Raw genomic sequence first — 18,109 nt, 5'->3', positions numbered from 1 at the left:
CTGGGCGGCCATCCCAGTGTCACTCCACTGGTGGTTCTTGCAGCCCAAGGACAATCTGGCAGTGACCTTGGAGGCAGCGATCCTTGGGTCAGTGGGTTAGTACCCACTCTGAGTTAACAACTATAATGTGTACAACAATAAGAGTCTGCCATCGAGCTAGCGCATCACACCACACTCCGGAGACCTTCTCTCCCTGCACTCCTCTGTGGGGCAACCCCAATCTCCGTCATATGCGCAGCGTTCCCGACCCTCGGGTGCGGGCTTTTAGAGGCATAGTAGGGCTGAAGCACCTGGTGACAAGGGGTAGGTTCAGTACGTTTCCAGAGCTTAAGGCAGCATATAAACTTCCCAAATGGATGTTCTTCAGATATTTGCAGGTGAGATACGCCTTTCAACACCAATTCCCCAATGGTATCACCCTCGAGTCAGATCCAGTGGAACGGTTGTTTTCAACTAAAGTCCTGATAAGCCCCTTGTCCACACTATGTTTCCATCTCTGTGTCCCCATCTTCTAAATTAACTAAGGTCTGTACAAAATGGCAACAGGATATCTCATCCCACTCTGATGAAGACTGGGATAGCCGTTTCCTCCTATGTTACCTAGAGATCGTTTCATACAAATAACATTTTTACAGAGCTTACTATACGCCACGCATATTGGCAGCTACCTGGATAGATTCTCATCCTGCCCACGATGTGGAGACCTCCTTTATACATATGGTATAGTCCTGCCCCCTTCTGCAGAGCTTCTGGGAACAGGTATGGGGACAACACTCCCACTAACTCCGAGGTCTTGTTGTTGAATGTGATCACGGCCCCACGCTGGTAGAATATGCCAAATTGTTCATAATATATTCCATAAACTTTGCTCGCAGAGAAATTTTACTGAAGTGGAAGGCTGAAGTGCTAACCACCATCACCACCTGGTGGAATACCCTGAACAATGTCTTACCTTTGCATAAAATAGCGTATATGAACAGGAACTGTCCAAGTAAGTTTGACAAAATATGATCCTCCTGGATAGATTCCTGGGGCTCTTTACAGCTGCAGATTTCTCCTCCCAGCCCTGGAAGTGGACCCTTAGGTTAATCTACAATACTGGGCCAGGCCTGGTTGTCATTGGTTGTCCCCCCCTCACCCAGTCTCTCCCTCCCCTTCTTCATATCCTCCCTGCCCCCCCTCCATGTCCTCTCCGCTCTACCTTGCCCCCCCTCCCCATTGGGGATCCTCCAGTGTCTATCTAAGACTCACTTGTCCGGGTGAGAGTGTTCTACTAGTAAATATCTGATAACCTTTTTCTAGTAACCCTTTTGGATACGATTGACTGGAATTCCTCTATACAGACATATGTAAACAATGTATACTGAGAATATTTTTGTACCATCTTTTTTTTTTTAACCCTGCAATGTTTTGTGATACTGACATGTGAATATTGTTTTTCAATAAAGTTCTTACTTTAAAAAACAAAAACAAAAAAAAAACAAATCATAGCATATAAGTACACAAGATTAAAATCTATGTTATAACCCTGATGAAGTGTTTTGATCCCCTAAACGCATTGGCTGTTTTATCTAGATGAATCATTAAAGCTACTTTGACTGTCACAATCGGTCTGGCGCTCCTGTTGTGTTTTTATTCTTAGAGTCACGTTCTGGGTCAACACCAAAGGATAGCCTTGCTTCATATATGCAGCCTCATGCGAGGCAATGAGCTTGTAGAACATTCTGGGGCCCCACTAAAGGATAGCCCTGCTTCACACAAGTGCCCCACAAGAGCCAATGGGATTGTAGAATATTTTCTTTCTCCAATTTATAGGCCCCAGTGCCTCTTGGCTGTGTCTTTTTTTTGTAACCCCTACCAGTCAGTGGTTAGTTGCTCCAGCACTGCCTTGTGGTAGAGGTTTGCACATGCTACACACACCTGCAGGGGTATAACTGGAAGGAACTCTGCAGGGAAAAGTGTGGGCATGCTGTGTAAACTTTCCATGCCTTTCACTAAACATCTGCATCACAGGCTGAAGTTAATCGGTAGGCCAGTTTGATCGGAAAATGTAGACAATCCCTTTAAAATATGCCAAATATTCACTTGGGGGCAGCCAACTGTTGGCCTAGAGCAGTGTTTCTCCAAATCCGTACTTGGTGGCCACCAACAACCCTCATTAACACACTGGCAGCAGTAATAATTACTGTATTTCTTCAAACTATTCAACAAAAGTTGTGTTCGCCTATCTAAAAGTCATAAATAACATGAACCATTTTGGAGCCACTAAGCCCTTGTACACAGGATCGGAGATTCCGACGGAATGTGTCCGATCGGAGCGTTTTGTCGGATATTCCGACTGTGTGTGGTCTGCATCGGACTGTTTCCGTCGGACCAAATTTTCCAACTTGCTTAAAATATTTTCCGACAAAATGCTCCGATCGGACATACTCCGATCATGTGTAGAGAATTCCGATCAGACAAAGTGCCACGCATGCTCAGATCAAATTCCTACATCAAAGCTATTGGCTACTAACCTGAATGTAGTCCCATCGTAACGAAATAACGTCATCACGTTCCGAACGATCGGATTTTCCGACAACTTTGTCCGACCGTGTGTATGCAACAGTTTCGGACAAGATCCGTTGGACAAAATCCGACGGATTTGGTTGTCGGAATCTCCGACCGTGTGTACAAGGGCTAAGGACCGGCATTGAGAAACACGGGTCTAGACCAATAATTTGCAGAAGGTGGCCCACAAATACCCACACTATGTAGTGGTAAATGAAGCATTGACCCAGAAAATTAAAAAAAAAACGATTGATTTTGACCGTACCATTCAAGGTGTCGGTGTGGACCTTCAGGTGGCGTTCGCAGTTGGCCTTGGTGGTGAAGGCGGACAGGCAGATCAAGCACACAAACGGTCGTTCTCCTGTGGGGAGATAAGACAAGCCGTTAGCGCCACCCCTGGGCGCCTCGTTATCACAAAGCAATAGTCGCCACTTTTGCTCACAGAGAGAAGCGTGCACGCTCTGATTAAGATGGGGGAGATAACAGCCTGCGCTGCGATTCATCTGAAGGGGAGACTTTGAACGCAGAGAGTGGAACATCGTATGAAATCCAAGAGATGGGAGATGAAATGCCTGTCTCAAGTGCCAAAAATGTTTCTATAACGGACAACTCTTCTGAACTGATCTATGGAGGAGGCCTCGAATATTGGCATACAGGGCTCGTCGGCTGCTGGAGTGAGCCACAGAGGAAGGATGGGTGCTGGAATAATAAAGGGTTAACCGATCACTATTGGCCATAGTGCAGATCCAGACTTCCCTCTGTGCTACAAAGTATAATTTCCTGATGGCGGGGCTGACTGACGGGAGGGTGTATATATGCAAAATGTGTTAAAAGGGCACTAATATGGGGAACACAAATCTCTAGCCTTAATAATAAAGAGAACCAGTCACTGTGGGGTTTATATTAATTAATCCACTTTAAAGTGTTACTAAACCCAGGACCCTGTATTCACTATATCTGGTCTCCCACCGAACATGAAAATGCAATTATTTTAGTAAATATAAACTGCTAAATAACTTCTCATCAGCAGTATATAGCAGTCTTGTGACGTCTATCACTGTCTGTTTAATGCTTGTAGGAGTTTTTATTCATCCCGATTCTCCCATAAGACTGCAGGACCCCTGACCCCTCTGTCTGATTGGCCCTGTGCTGATCACATGCACTCTCCCAAGAAAAAACAAACAAAAAAAAAACCCTAGCAATACACACCAAACTGAGCATGTGCAGAGTGCCCCCAAGGCTTTGTTCTATCAGGAGATGGTTTGGGGACTGTGGAAGAAGGGGAGGATCAGAGAAGACACAAACAGCTTTTACACAATGCAGAGGATTAACCCATTAGGTTCCATAGTGAGTATAACAAGCATGCTTTACTGTATATACAGACTGATTTTACTTTAAATTATAAGTCTCCAGCCTTGGCAATAAAAAAACAATATGTTTGATCAATTTGACTTGTTTCTTTTCACGAGGACAACTCTGGAGTTGAGAGGCCCTGGCCACACACTGCTGTTCTCTTTCCGCAATTTCAATGAACTTTAGAACCCCTGCAGGGCTTCTCTTACATTGTTACTCCTCCTTTGACACGTTTCATTCTGTTTACCATCCCAGATATGATGCCCTAATTGGGAGTGAAATGCGTTGGAGAGAGGTTATGTCAAGTAGGAGTAATAATGTATGATGAGCCATGCAATAGTTCATTGAAAATGAAGGAGAAAAAAAAAACAATGGCTCCCACAGCCAGTGGGCGCATAAAAGTCACCTTGATCGGTACAACTTGGAAAAAAAACAATAATAAAGGGGGCCGGAGTTGCTACCCAACATTAGCTGGTAGCAGAGTTTTCCCAGCTCATGAGTGTACATGACAGTATTATGTATCCGAACCCCAAGAGGAGCTAATAATACTGTTATAGACCCCCCACCTCCTAAAAATAAAATAAAGAATAATAGGGTGGTCAAACCCCCAACCCAGACCTGGCTACAAGCATTATGGATATCCCTGTCTAGGCCTCCACTCACCGCTGTGGCTCCTCATGTGAATCTCCAGGGAGCTGGCACTGGGGCAGCTCTTCTTGCACTGCGGGAAGGGACAGACCCGCTCGTTGGGGTAGGAATCTTTCGGCTTCTCGTCCAAGGTGGGGGAGGTGGAGCTCTGACGGCTGGCGCAGTAGTACATGAGATGAGCCTGCAGATTGCGCTCGCTGCGGTACCAGATTCCGCAATCCTTGCAGGGAAATATGTCCTCTGAAATACAGGAAAAAGAAGAGATTTACCATGTTGGTTCATATTCTCAGCAAATGTTCTGCATGCTAGATAATAGAGAGAGCTTCCTCAGTACAATACAAAGAAATAATGGCTTTGTGTTTTAGTAGAAATCATCCTTTCACATAAAGTAACACTGTTTATATATACTGTTTCGGACAGAGAAACAAAGTAACATTGTCTATAAACATTGCTCAGATGGGAGATAGATACAAAGTAACATTGTTTATCAACATTGATTAGTTGGGATATAGGGGAGAAACAAAATAACATGGTTTATAAACATTGCTCAGACTGGAGATGGAGAGATACAAAGTTACACTGTTTCTCTCCCGTCAGAGCAATCTTTTTAAACAATGTAACTTTGTATGCCACTGTCTGAGCAATATTTATATACAATGTAACTTTGTATCCTGTCTGAGCAATGTTTATAAACCATGTTACTTTTTATCTCTTCATCTCCAGTCTCAGCAAAGTTTGCAAATAGTGTTACAATGTTACTTTGCATCTATCTCCTGTCTGAGCAATATTTATAGAGGGAGACACAAAGTAACATTGTTTATAAACATTGCTCAGAGGGGAGATAGAGATAAAGTAACATTGTTTATAAACATTGCTCAGAGGGGAGATAGAGATGAAGTAACATTGTTTATAAACATTGCTCAGAGGGGAGATAGAGCGATACAAAGTAACTTTGTAACACAGTTTACAAACATTGCTCAGGCTGAAGATAAAGAAATAAAGTAACTTTGTTTATAAACATTGCTCAGAGGGGGAGATACAAAGTAACATGTTTTAATTCATCTACAAATCAAAGGTGAAATTTGAACTGGTTAATGAGTGGTCCACTTTAACTTGCTACTTACTGTTAACCACCGCAGTGGCCAGGATGGCCGCCATGCCAGCTTGCTGCGGGAGGAGCTGGAACTCGGGTTGGGTGACAATCGCCTGTGAGGTCTCTCCGGGTTCCTCCTTTATGCTGAAGTTAGGGATGGCTTGGGGTTCAGCCATGAGGAAGGCCCGGATCACGTCACCTTGTTCTATGACCTGAGATGTCTTACACCAGATCTGGTCCCCTAAAGAGAGGGATATGGAAAGTTATTTAAAGTTTCAGAAGATGCGGAGTGCCCATTTAAAGGGTGCTCTCAATAAAAACTGCAAGTCACAAAGTCTGCATCACTGCCTGTAATGTGCGATTTATAGCCGGATTCAGTAGGCTGTTCAGTGTCTCGTGTAGCTCTGCAGCCTTTTTTCCACATAATTCAGCGCTGTCAGGTCTGCAATGGGCGGAGCTGGGAAGATATTGTGCACGCCCACAAGATAAGGAACTAGTATTCCCAAACAACCATCCGGGCTCCGTTTAAAGCAGCGGGATGAATTGGTGCCCTGGACTACATCGGGTGTATTGGGCAGACAGGCTGCGTCTGCTGCATTCATTTAAAAGCTCCGCTTTCAGTTTTTCCTGCACTCAGCCGGGTCTTGTCAACACGGCTTGAAACCAGCACACCGGGGCCACCAGCACACCGGGCCCACCAGCAGACCGGGTCCACCAGCACACCGGGTCCATCAGCACACCGGGTCCACCAGCACACCGGGCCCACCAGCACACCGGGCCCACCAGCACACCGGGCCCACCAGCACACCGGGCCCACCAGCACACCGGGCCCACCAGCACACCGGGCCCACCAGCACACCGGGCCCACCAGCACACCGGGCCCACCAGCACACCGGGCCCACCAGCACACCGGGCCCACCAGCACACCGGGCCCACCAGCACACCGGGTCCAGGGACTCACCTTTCCGGTACAGGACAGAGTTGGCTTCGAACTCGCAAGGGACGAAAGTCACATTCTTCAGCCAGCAGTCTTCATCCACCTCCAGTGAGAGAGCGCCACCCTGCAGACACAGACAGAGCATGACAATCGGGAGTGACAACACTCAGGCGGCTCCATGTTAAAGGGCCCTTCTACCAAAACCGTTCAAAGCTAAAGTTTAATCTGCTTATATTTTGCCTTCCCCCTCATCAACATAATGACATTTTTAAATAAAACCTTTCCATTTTTATTACATACCTTAGCTTAGATTATCACTGCGTCTCTGTAAAGTAGTGAGTGTACAGCTTGTATAACAGTGTACATTTGCTGTCCCCTCAAAATAACTCAACACACAGCCATTAATGTCTAAACCGCTGGCAACAAAAGTGAGTACACCCCTAAGTGAAAATGTCCAAATTGGGCCAAAAGTGTTAATGTTTTGTGTGGCCACCATCATTTTCCAGCACTGCCTTAACTCTCTTGGGCATGGAGTTCACCAGAGCTTCACAGGTTGCCACTGGAGTCCTCTTCCACTACTCCATGATGACATCACAGAGCTGGAGGATGTTAGAGACCTTGCGCTCCTCCACCTTCCATTTGAGGATGCTCCACAGATGCTCAATAGGGTTTAGGTCTGGAGACATGCTTGGCCAGTCCATCACCTTTACCCTCAGCTTCTTTAGCAAGGCAGTGGTCGTCTTGGAGGTGTGTTTGGGGTTATGTTCATGTTGGAATACTGCTCTGCTCTGGGATGACAGCCATGCAGACCAATTTGATGCAGTGTGCGGCGTATGGTCTGAGCACTCACAGGCTGACCCCACCACCCCCTTCAACCTCTGCAGCAATGCTGGCAGCACTCATACGTCTATTTCCTAAAGACAACCTCTGGATATGATGCTGAGCACGTGCACTCAACTTCTTTGGTCGACCGTGGTGAGACCTGTTCTGAGTGGAACCTGTTCCTGTTAAACCTCTGTATGGTCTTGGCTACCATGCTGCAGCTCAGGTTCAGGGTCTTGGCAATCTTCTTATAGCCTAGGCCACCTTTACGTAGAGCAACAATTTTTTTTTCAGATCCTCAGAGTTCTTTGCGACGAGGTGTTGAATTTTCCAGTGACCAGTATGAGAGAGTGAGAGCGATAACCCAAAATTGAACACATCTGCTCCCCATTCACACCGGAGACCTTGTAGCACTAACGAGTCACAAGACACCAGGGAGGGAAAATGGCTAATGGGCCCAGTTTGGATATTTTCACTTAGGGGTGTACTCCCTTTTGTTGACAGCCGTTTAGACATTAATTAGGCTGTGTGTTGAGTTATTTTGAGGGGACAGCAAATTTATACTATACTCCCTACTTTACATTGTAGCAATGTGTAATTTCTTCAGTGTCATCATATGAAAAGATATAATAAAATATTTACAAAAATTCACTTTTGTGAGATACTGTAGCTTCCTGAAAACATTACAGCATCCTGAAGCTGGGATTTTTAAGATGCCAATAATCCAATTTCATAGACAGATTTAAAAATTCATAAATTTTTATTATAGCAAAAAGTATGTATACACATAATATGAACAAGAACACATTTAAAATTACTGGATGAAGTCATTTTGGATGTTGACGCGTATGATCAATGGTTGATAACTATGGGGTGATAATCCCGACATGTTTCCCCAATAAATCTGGCTTCCTCGGGGGATACACACCACTATACATTATTGATGCATGTAATCATCTAAAAATAAAAGCAAGATCCCGAGATTCATGTATAAATGTTTGGCAAACAAACAGAGTTAGACACACCAAACGGCTGTGGGATGAGGAACTCATGTGCTGGCCGCAGGAGGGAGAAATCGGATACCCGAATCAGCGGGGAGGCTGAAACACACAGATGTGGTGGTGAAAAAAAGGCAAGACCTTTGGAGGAATCACCCTCCCCTAAGTGGCTCTTTGGGGAGGATTAGGGATTGAAGACCCCACCATTGGGGGGATAACAACAGTTTAACAGTGGCTAAGGATCCGATTTTCCCCCTCCTGTGGCCAGCACATGAGTTCCTCATCCCACAGCCATTTGGTGTGTCTACGTCTATTTGTTTGCCAAACGTTTATACATGGATCTCAGACTCTTGCATCTCTTTTTGGATGATTACATGCATCAATAATGTATAGTAATAAATATCCCCTGAGGAAGCCAAAATTTATTGGCGAAACATGTCGGGATTATCAGCCCATAATTATCATCAACTATCGATCATGCTTGTCAACATCCAAAATGACTTGATCCAGTATTTTTAAATGTGTTCTTGTTCATATTATGTGTATATATTGTTTTGCTAGGTTTACATTTTTTTTTTAATCAATATGATAAAAAATTTATGAATTTTAATATCTGTCTATGAAATTGGGTTATTGGCACCTTAAAAATCTCACCTCCTGATGTGAGCATTTTTCTTGCGTCTCTGAGCTGTCAACGCTTTCTTGGATCACCCCCTGTATCAGAACTCCTCTCAAGAGCCCTCAGCCCTGACACAAGCAGTGGTCTGGTTCTTGGGAGGAGTTCCACAAATATCAAAATGCCTTTATTGGTGGGCAACAGTCTGGAGGAGTTGGGTACTCCTAGGAAAGTTGACTTGGATTATACGCGCATGTGATGCTGAGCCTTCGTGATTGAAAGAACTGAAAATTCAATGCACAGGTCAGGCTGGGAAGGAAAAGACTAGATGATCCTGGACAGCCTCCAGCTGTGAGAAGTGAAATCGGAGTAAGCCATTTGATGCTATGAGACAACCTGTACAACCGTGCAAGACTGAAGGGAAGGCCCGATGTCAGATTTAATAACAGAAACCCCGCTGGTAAGTGGAATAATTTATTGGTGCAAGGCGGAATCGCCTCAACACCTTCCTCACCAATAGAAAACTTTGCACAATCTATGAAAAATAAGAATACAGCCTTGACTGGCTGTTCAGCAGTTCCACAGGGCGGCCACTAGGTGGCGATCCTGCCTCAGCAGAGAGGGAGGATTCAGCATCGTTATCCTTCCATCGAGTGTTATTTGCAGAAATATTAACAGGCTGTGCTTTGCTTGGGGGCTTGACACTGCGATTTGCAGACGGCGGCTGAAATGCCCACCGAAATGTGCCCACGCCAGCAATTCCCACATCCCACTGCTGCACGGCGGTCAATGTTCGCCTGACAGGGCTAAAGAAACCCTGTCTTTGCTAACAAGTGCCTGCTGCTACAAATTAGGAAGATGCAGCGCATTTATTCCAGAGGTACTGATGCCTCGTGCCTCCCTCCCATCTCTGTGCTAGAACAAAAAATTCCAGGAAAAACAGCTGCCTCGATTTTGCATGACTTCTCAATACACTTAGGTGCAAATGGAGCCCAAGAGGAGAAGTGCTCTTTATTTGCAATGCCATGTCACATTAAAATCGAATGGATCTCCAGCAATCAGAATTCTGGAGGTTACCGCAAAGTTCTCTTTTGATTGGCTGCAGTGGATGGATGGACATTCTTATTACCACTTTAACTGTGACAACATACATATCTTTGTATTATTACAGCCAATGGGAAATACAAGAATTATTGGAGGGAAGAGTTGTGGATCATCCTACTTTTACTTATTGAATTCTTGTATACTGTATATACTTCAAGAGCCTCCAAATGGTTTGCTATAGATAGGTAAGGTGCTCATTAGAATATCAAAATAGTTTCTTCTGCGTTGGCCAATGTAAGGATTATTGTTACAATGTAACAAAACCTGTGGGTGCAGTAAACAAAAACGCGTGAAAAAAAGTGCTCTTTTTCCACTGCTGATTATTCCTCAAAGGCACCGGGAAGGTGAACGCACACGCCTGGATTTAGTTTCCGAAATGGGAATAAACAGAGCGGCTGCAGCAGGCCCAGCATTTCCTCGCTGGAAATACTCAGCCTCTCCGAGTCCCTAATGAATATTAATGAGTGCAGAGAAGAAGAAATTAATCTGGCTGATCCTCAGATGGCTGCGTCAGTAACGATATGAAATCTAATTATTCCTTCCAATATTTCTAAGACCCTCGAACGGGGGAGAGTTGGCGCTACTCAGCTCCGGCTTATCGCGGCGATGGGGGCCGCGTGTTCCCGGAGCGATAATAAATGCCGGGCTTTGCTGATGATGCAGAAAACGTTGCTCATTGTCACACACACACACACAGGCTCTGCCTGGATGCTTCACCTTCTCCCGGGGCCACTCAAAGCGCAGCATGGCCGCCATGACATCACCCACAATTAAGCAAAAAAAAAACAAAACAAACGTGAGTCGCATCTTCAAGCTGGCGGTTCTGGCTGACAAAAGCGCATTTTCGTCGCTTTCCTGATGGGCTTATTACTGGTGCTAATGGGGAAACGTTTTCTTTCTGGCAAGATCTAACGCTTGTGCAATGTGAATGTGTGCTGCTGTGCGTTTTTTTTTTTTTTTTCTTTCCTAACGTCTATATTAATTCCTTGAGTGGCCGAACATATTGTATAAATATAGAACATGGTGTGCAAAAATAGAACTTTTTTTTTGTTCAGTCCTGCGTTGATGTGAACTAAGCTGTAGGACATGAGGCAAACTACGCTGTTCTTGCATTGCTGGTGTGAACGACCCTCCAGGCTATAAAACAGCCAAATAAACCCCCGCAGGTGTGAAGAGCAAGCCTGAATAGAAAGGTACACACGTTTTTTGGACTCTGCACCAGTGAAGCTTACACTCTAATACCCCCCCCCCCCCCCAGTCATACACTAATATTATACATTTATATAGCTGACATATACCGCAGACTTGTACAGAGAACCGTAACATCAGTCTCTGCACCAGAGGAGCTTACGCTTTAATGTCACCAACACAGTCCCTGTGCTGCGATCGCACGTGAGATTGGATAAATGAGCCCAAAACTATCCTAAGAGAACGCAAGGGAACACGGGGTCAGGCTGACAATGTTTGCCTCATTTTTTTGTTTTTAAGACAGTACTTTTGTATTAGAGGAACTCTTCAGCTTAGGAGCTCATTACAATCACTGTACCACCAATGGGAGGGGCCTACTAAAGTCACAGACCAGACACCCTGAAAAACTTTCTGTCCACTGTATGCTGCACAGGAGGAGAGGTTGGACAATTCGTCAATCTTTATTTTATTTCAGTTTTTGGATGCAAACAAAGCTGAGCTGCTGATAGTTTATTGAATGTGAAAAAGGGAAAGTCACTGGGGACAGCGATTTACCACAGAGCTTTAGTGTGTATGGGGAGCCTTATACAGAGTGCGGGGAACAGAGGGCGGGGGTATACAAGGCATGGCACAGAGTGCGGGGGTATACAAGGCCTGGCACAGAGTGCGGGGGTATACAAGGCCTGGCACAGAGTGCGGGGGTATACAAGGCGTGACACAGAGTGCGGGGGTATACAAGGCGTGACACAGAATGCGGGGTATACAAGGCGTGACACAGAATGCGGGGGTATACAAGGCGTGACACAGAGTGCGGGGGTATACAAGGCGTGACACAGAGTGCGGGGGTATACAAGGCCTGGCACAGAGTGCGGGGGTATACAAGGCGTGACACAGAGTGCGGGGGTATACAAGGCGTGACACAGAGTGCAGGGGTATACAAGGCGTGACACAGAGTGCGGGGGTATACAAGGTGTGGCACAGAGTGTGGGGTATACAAGGTTCGGTATAGAGCATGGGGAAGCATATTGCATACAGGGAGTACAGTATACAACACAGGGGTATAGACTGCATACGGAGAGTACGGTGTAGAGGGCAAGGGGATATATCAAGTACAGGGAGTATGATTTACAGCACAGGGGTATATACCGAGTAAAGTATATACCACATACAGGGAGTACAGTATACAGCACTGGGGTATATACTCTATACACAGAATACAACACTGGGGTATATAATGTGTACATGTAATACGGTAAACAGCACTGAGGTATATACTATGTACAGTATACAGAACAGGAGTATATACCGAGTACAGTATACAGCACAGAGGTATATCCCACATACAGGGAGTACGGTATACAGTACTGGTGTATATACTCTATACAGAGAATACAACATTGGGGTATATACTGTTTACAGGGAATACAGTAAACAGCACTGGGGTATATACCGTGTACAGGGAATACAGTACAGAGGTATATACTGCATACAGTATACAGACTCGCCTCCCCCTCCTCCGGCAGGTCTGTAACGAGATGTGTTGTTTTCCCCAGGAACAAAGAGGTCAGTGTCTGCTCTGAACTCTACTGATACCATCAGAAACTCTATCTAGACTGCATCCGCTGCACCGCTTATCCGGGGAAGGCTGCTTTAAATCCTGGCACAGCTTCCAGAGCAGCCACAGATCGGCATGGAGGAGAAGGCTGGGGCACTACATCTCTGCCTGACCCACACCCCTGCTCTGTGTATGGGCAGAGGGAGGCATGGAGGAGGGACTGTGTTGGTGACATTAAAGCGTAAGCTCCTCTGGTGCAGAGACTGATGTTACTGTTCTCTGTACAAAGCTGCGGTATATGTCAGCTATATAAATGTATAATATTAGTGTATGACTGGGGGGGGGGGGGGGTATTAGAGTGTAAGCTTCACTGGTGCAGAGACTGATGTGACTGGCTTAGTGACCTCTGTACAGCACTGCAATATATTTCAGAGCTATATACACTGATCAGCCATAACTTTATGACCACTGACAGACAAAGTGACTAACATTAATTACCTGATTACAATGGCATCTGAAAGTCAGTGGGATATATTAGGTAGCAAGTAAACCTTTTGTTCCTGAAGTTGATGTGTTAAAAGCACAAAAAAAAGGTATGTCAGTTTGCTGTGTATGTGCTTTGTAGCCACAGACCGATCAGGCTGCCGAAGCTGATCCGTGTCCACAGCCAAAACCACCTACAATGGCAATGTGACCATCAGAACTGGACCACGGAGAAATAGAAGGTGGTGGCCTGGTCTGATGAATCATGTTTTCTTTTATATTATTGGTTGGCTGGGTGCCACTTACCCAGGGTAGAGATGGCACCAGGATGCAGTGTGTGGAGGAAACAGTGTGATGCGTTGTGCAATGTTCTGCTGGGAAACCTTCCGCCCTGTCATTTATGTGGATGTTATTTTGACACGTACCACCTACTTAAACATCGTTGCTGACCAAGTCCACCCCTTTTATGAAAATGGTATTCCCTGATGGCAGTGGCCTCTTTCAACAGAATAATGCCCCCTGCCACATTGCAAAAATGGTTGAAGAATGGTTTGAAAAACACAACAATGAGTTTGAGGTGTTGACTTGACCTCCAAATTCTCCAGCTTTCAGTCCAATCAAGCATCTGTGGGATATTCTGGAAAAACAAGTCTGACCCATGGAGGCCTCACCTCGCAACTTACAGAACCTAAAGGATCTACTACTAACGTTTGGTGCCAGATACAACAGTGTACCTTCAGAGGTCTAGTGGCTTCCATACCTTGACAGGTCGGGGCTGTTTTGGCAGCAGAAGGGGGGCCTACTCAATATTAGGTGGGTGGTCATAAAGTTATGGCTGATCGGTGTAAATGAATAATAATAGTGTGTGACGGTGGAGGGGGGCATTAGAGTGTAAGCTCCTCTGGTGCACAGACTGGCTCAGTGTTCATTATACAGATCTACAGTATAAATGAATACATCTGTACTTTTATCAATTACAGATAACCATTTCATCTGAAAGATGATGCAATAGCATGATGGAAAATCATGCATGTGATCAGACCACAATCCTCCCACCAGCAACGTAGAGTTGGGTGGACAGGCGCCCAGCAGAATGACTCGGAGGATAGGCCTGGAGCACAGAGGCGGATGTGACAATTAGTGAAGAAAGGGATTTAGAGCCAAGAGTGGGGAGGGAGAAGGAAGTGAAGAGGATGTCTGAAGTGCTAAGGATGACCATTTGCATCCTGCCCCTCCTGGCGCTGCCCTGATATCAGAATGGGGAGCCAGGCAGAGATGAGCAGGGCTGCAAACCATCAAGACACCCGATAACGTTCAGGGCGAGCACTGAAAACACCAGCAAAAATATTTAGACAATAAATGAAGTATTGGAGGAAGGCAGGCCACTATCTGAGCAGAATCAATCATTGGCCTGTCTTGTGTCTGGACGAGTGGCGCCACAAGATCATAACACCCCAAACGGGGGAGATAAGGGGTTAATGAAGGATTTCATTCCGCAGAGATAACGGCCCTCTATCGTTATCACAAACCCAGCTTGCTTTCGTCTAATATTTCCAGCGTTAACCTTAAAGCGCAGCAGATAACGACCCCGCTCCCCCCACCCCCATCCATTGCCTTTCTCCTGCTGTTAAATACAGAAACTCAGATTTAGCCATTTTTGGATCATCCTTCTATTAGACCCAAACCCCTCCATTCCTCTCCCCTCCACAACTGTCCTCTTATAGACCCAAACACTGCCATTCCTCTCCCCTCCACAACTGTCCTCTTATAGACCCAAACACTGCCATTCCTCTCTCCTCCACAACTGTCCTCTTATAGACCCAAATACTGCCATTCCTCTCCCCTCCACAACTGTCCTCTTATAGACCCAAACCCCTCCATTCCTCTCCCCTCCACAACTGTCCTCTTATAGACCCAAACCCCATCCATCCCTCTCCCCTCCACAACTGTCCTCTTATAGACTCACACCCCATGCATCCCTCTCCCCTCCACAACTGTACTCTTATAGACCCAAACCCCATTCATCCCTCTCCCCTCCACAACTGTCCTCTTATAGAGCCAAACACTGCCATTCCTCTCCCCTCCACAACTGTACTCTTATAGACCCAAACTCCATCCATCCCTCTCTACTCCACAACTGTCCTCTTATAGACTCACACCCCATCCATCCCTCTCCACTCCACAACTGTACTCTTATAGACCCAAACCCATCCATCCCTCTCCCCTCCACAACTGTCCTCTTATAGACCCAAACCCCTCCATCCCACTCCCCTCCACAACTGTCCTCTTATAGACCCAGACCCCATCCATCCCTCTCCCCTCCACAACTGTACTCTTATAGACCCAAACTCCATCCATCCCTCTCTACTCCACAACTGTCCTCTTATAGAGCCAAACACTGCCATTCCTCTCCCCTCCACAACTGTCCTCTTATAGACCCAAACCCCTCCATCCCTCTCCCCTCCACAACTGTCCTCTTATAGGCCCAAATCCTGCCATTCCTCGCTACTTCACAACTGTCCTCTTATAGACCCAAACACTGCCATTCCTCTCCCCTCCACAACTGTCCTCTTATAGACCCAAACCCCTCCATCCCTCTCCCCTCCACAAATGTCCTCTTATAGACCCAAACCCCATTCATCCCTCTCCCCTCCACAACTGTCCTCTTATAGACCCAAACCCCATCCATCCCTCTCCCCTCCACAACTGTCCTCTTATAGACCCAAACCCCTCCATCCCACTCCCCTCCACAACTGTCCTCTTATAGACCCAGACCCCATCCATCCCTCTCCCCTCCACAACTGTCCTCTTATAGACCCAGACCCCATCCATCCCTCTCCCCTCCACAACTGTACTCTTATAGACCCAAACTCCATCCATCCCTCTCTACTCCACAACTGTCCTCTTATAGAGCCAAACACTGCCATTCCTCTCCCCTCCACAACTGTCCTCTTATAGACCCAAACCCCTCCATCCCTCTCCCCTCCACAACTGTCCTCTTATAGACCCAAACCCCATTCATCCCTCTCCACTCCACAACTGTCCTCTTATAGACCCAAACCCCATCCATCCCTCTCTCCTCCACAACTGTCCTCTTATAGACCCAAACCCCTCCATCCCTCTCCCCTCCACAACTGTACTCTTATAGACCCAAACCCCATCCATCACTCTCCCCTCCACAACTGTCCTCTTATAGAGCCAAACACTGCCATTCCTCTCCCCTCCACAACTGTCCTCTTATAGAGCCAAACACTGCCATTCCTCTCCCCTCCACAACTGTCCTCTTATAGGCCCAAATCCTGCCATTCCTCGCTACTTCACAACTGTCCTCTTATAGAGCCAAACGTTGCCATCCCTCTCCCCTCTACAACGGTCTTCTTATAGACTAAAACCCCTCCATGCCTCTCTCCTCCATAACTGTCCTCTTATAGACCCAAACCCCATCCCTTCCTCTCTTCTCCACAACTATTCCTCTTACAGATCCAAACCCCTCCACACATTAAGAAGTTATCCAGTTATCCTTGTCTAGGTTCTATCCATCCACCCACCCCCCATCACCAGACACCAATACATGGTATATCCACTTACCACTTCTGATTGGTCTGGGGAAGAGGCAGAACCTGAAAAGGTTCCTCTGTAGGGGCCCCAGGTTAACCCCTTGGGTAGTTCAGTCTGGGCCCGGACCCGGCTTACTCCACTGGGTGATGGATTTTCCAAAACCAGTTCATCTGCAGGAAAAGAGAATATGGAAACTTATCAACATTTTCAGTGGAAAATCATTGACTCTAGAATACTTGTGATGAGGGATTTAAGGTTTATTGATAACCAGAGAGAATGTACATTTGTTTTCCCCATCTCTATTCTTTGCTACATTGCAGCCAATTCAGATCTCCATGAGCTCCAGCGATGACTACATGGCATTATGGTAACAACAGTGGACCATGCCTATGTAACGTGTGATGAAATTGCCACTTGTAGTCTCCATTGGAAGCCCTTGTGACAGGGTGACAACATCACAATCTGCCTGCATTGCATAGAGAAGCAGAGAGGCCCAGTGATATCACTGAAACTAAAATACGTTATATAATGAAAACATTAAGGATTCAAAATTATCATTACCATGTTGATGGGTGGGAAAGGAGGATCTAGGGAAGACCAAATATAAGCAGATAAAACTTCAGCTTTAATGGATGGCTGCTTTTGTACTTTCAAACAGTTTTGATTGTACCAGCAAGCTACCTGTGACTGGCTAAACCTTGCTGTTTATTTGATCAGCGCCCAGAGCTTATAATCACTTTCTAGTCACATCTGCATCCCTACAATCAATGCCTGTCTTCCCAGAGGGCTCCCATTGGCCACTCTTCCAACACCGTCCTCCTGCTTCTAGAGGATGGGATTAGCTGCCACCTGCAGCCATTTTTGATCCGACAATCATCGGAATTGTTTGTTAGCATAAAGGCCTACATGGGAGCAGAGAGGTCAGGGCACTTATGTTCAACTGATAAGGCTCCTGGGCTGACACTTTCCATGTCATAACATCCATCTATCTTCTCTGTATCAGACCCCACCAAGGAAAACACACACAGGAACTGATAAGACTGCTGTGGAAGCTGGAAGGACAAACTAACAAACAGGGACACAGCACAGTAGCAACCACAGCAGTTACGTTCCCAGGGAAAGAGCACGGGCATCAATAGGTGCGTGTAGGGCACGAACACACGAGCATTTAAAGGGCACTTGCTCATTTCACTGGCCCATCAGT

The 18,109-nt window shown here is 46.0% G+C and overlaps 1 protein-coding gene across 2 annotated transcripts in view; it reads right to left on the bottom strand.

Annotated features, from left to right (window-relative positions):
• The window catches only part of ZFPM1 (zinc finger protein, FOG family member 1), a 163,198-nt gene that overhangs the window by 10,617 nt on the left and 134,472 nt on the right, over positions 1-18,109 (bottom strand). Inside the window, exons 5-10 of one of the 2 annotated variants that reach the window (XM_077453368.1) lie at positions 16,936-17,075; positions 6,606-6,705; positions 5,676-5,885; positions 4,567-4,791; positions 3,760-3,819; positions 2,816-2,911 (exon numbers count right to left, since the gene is read on the bottom strand). In XM_077453368.1, coding sequence (XP_077309494.1) covers positions 2,816-2,911; positions 3,760-3,819; positions 4,567-4,791; positions 5,676-5,885; positions 6,606-6,705; positions 16,936-17,075 — 831 coding nt within the window. The remainder of the gene's footprint in view (positions 1-2,815; positions 2,912-3,759; positions 3,820-4,566; positions 4,792-5,675; positions 5,886-6,605; positions 6,706-16,935; positions 17,076-18,109) is intronic. The other variant, XM_077453370.1, reaches the window with a different exon arrangement.

The sequence above is a fragment of the Lithobates pipiens genome, unplaced genomic scaffold (assembly GCF_037356315.1).
Source record: "Lithobates pipiens isolate NorthernLeopardFrog02 unplaced genomic scaffold, aLitPip1_a1.2 Scaffold_10, whole genome shotgun sequence".
NCBI lineage: Eukaryota > Metazoa > Chordata > Amphibia > Anura > Ranidae > Lithobates > Lithobates pipiens.
This window is presented reverse-complemented; position numbering and strand designations above follow the sequence as displayed.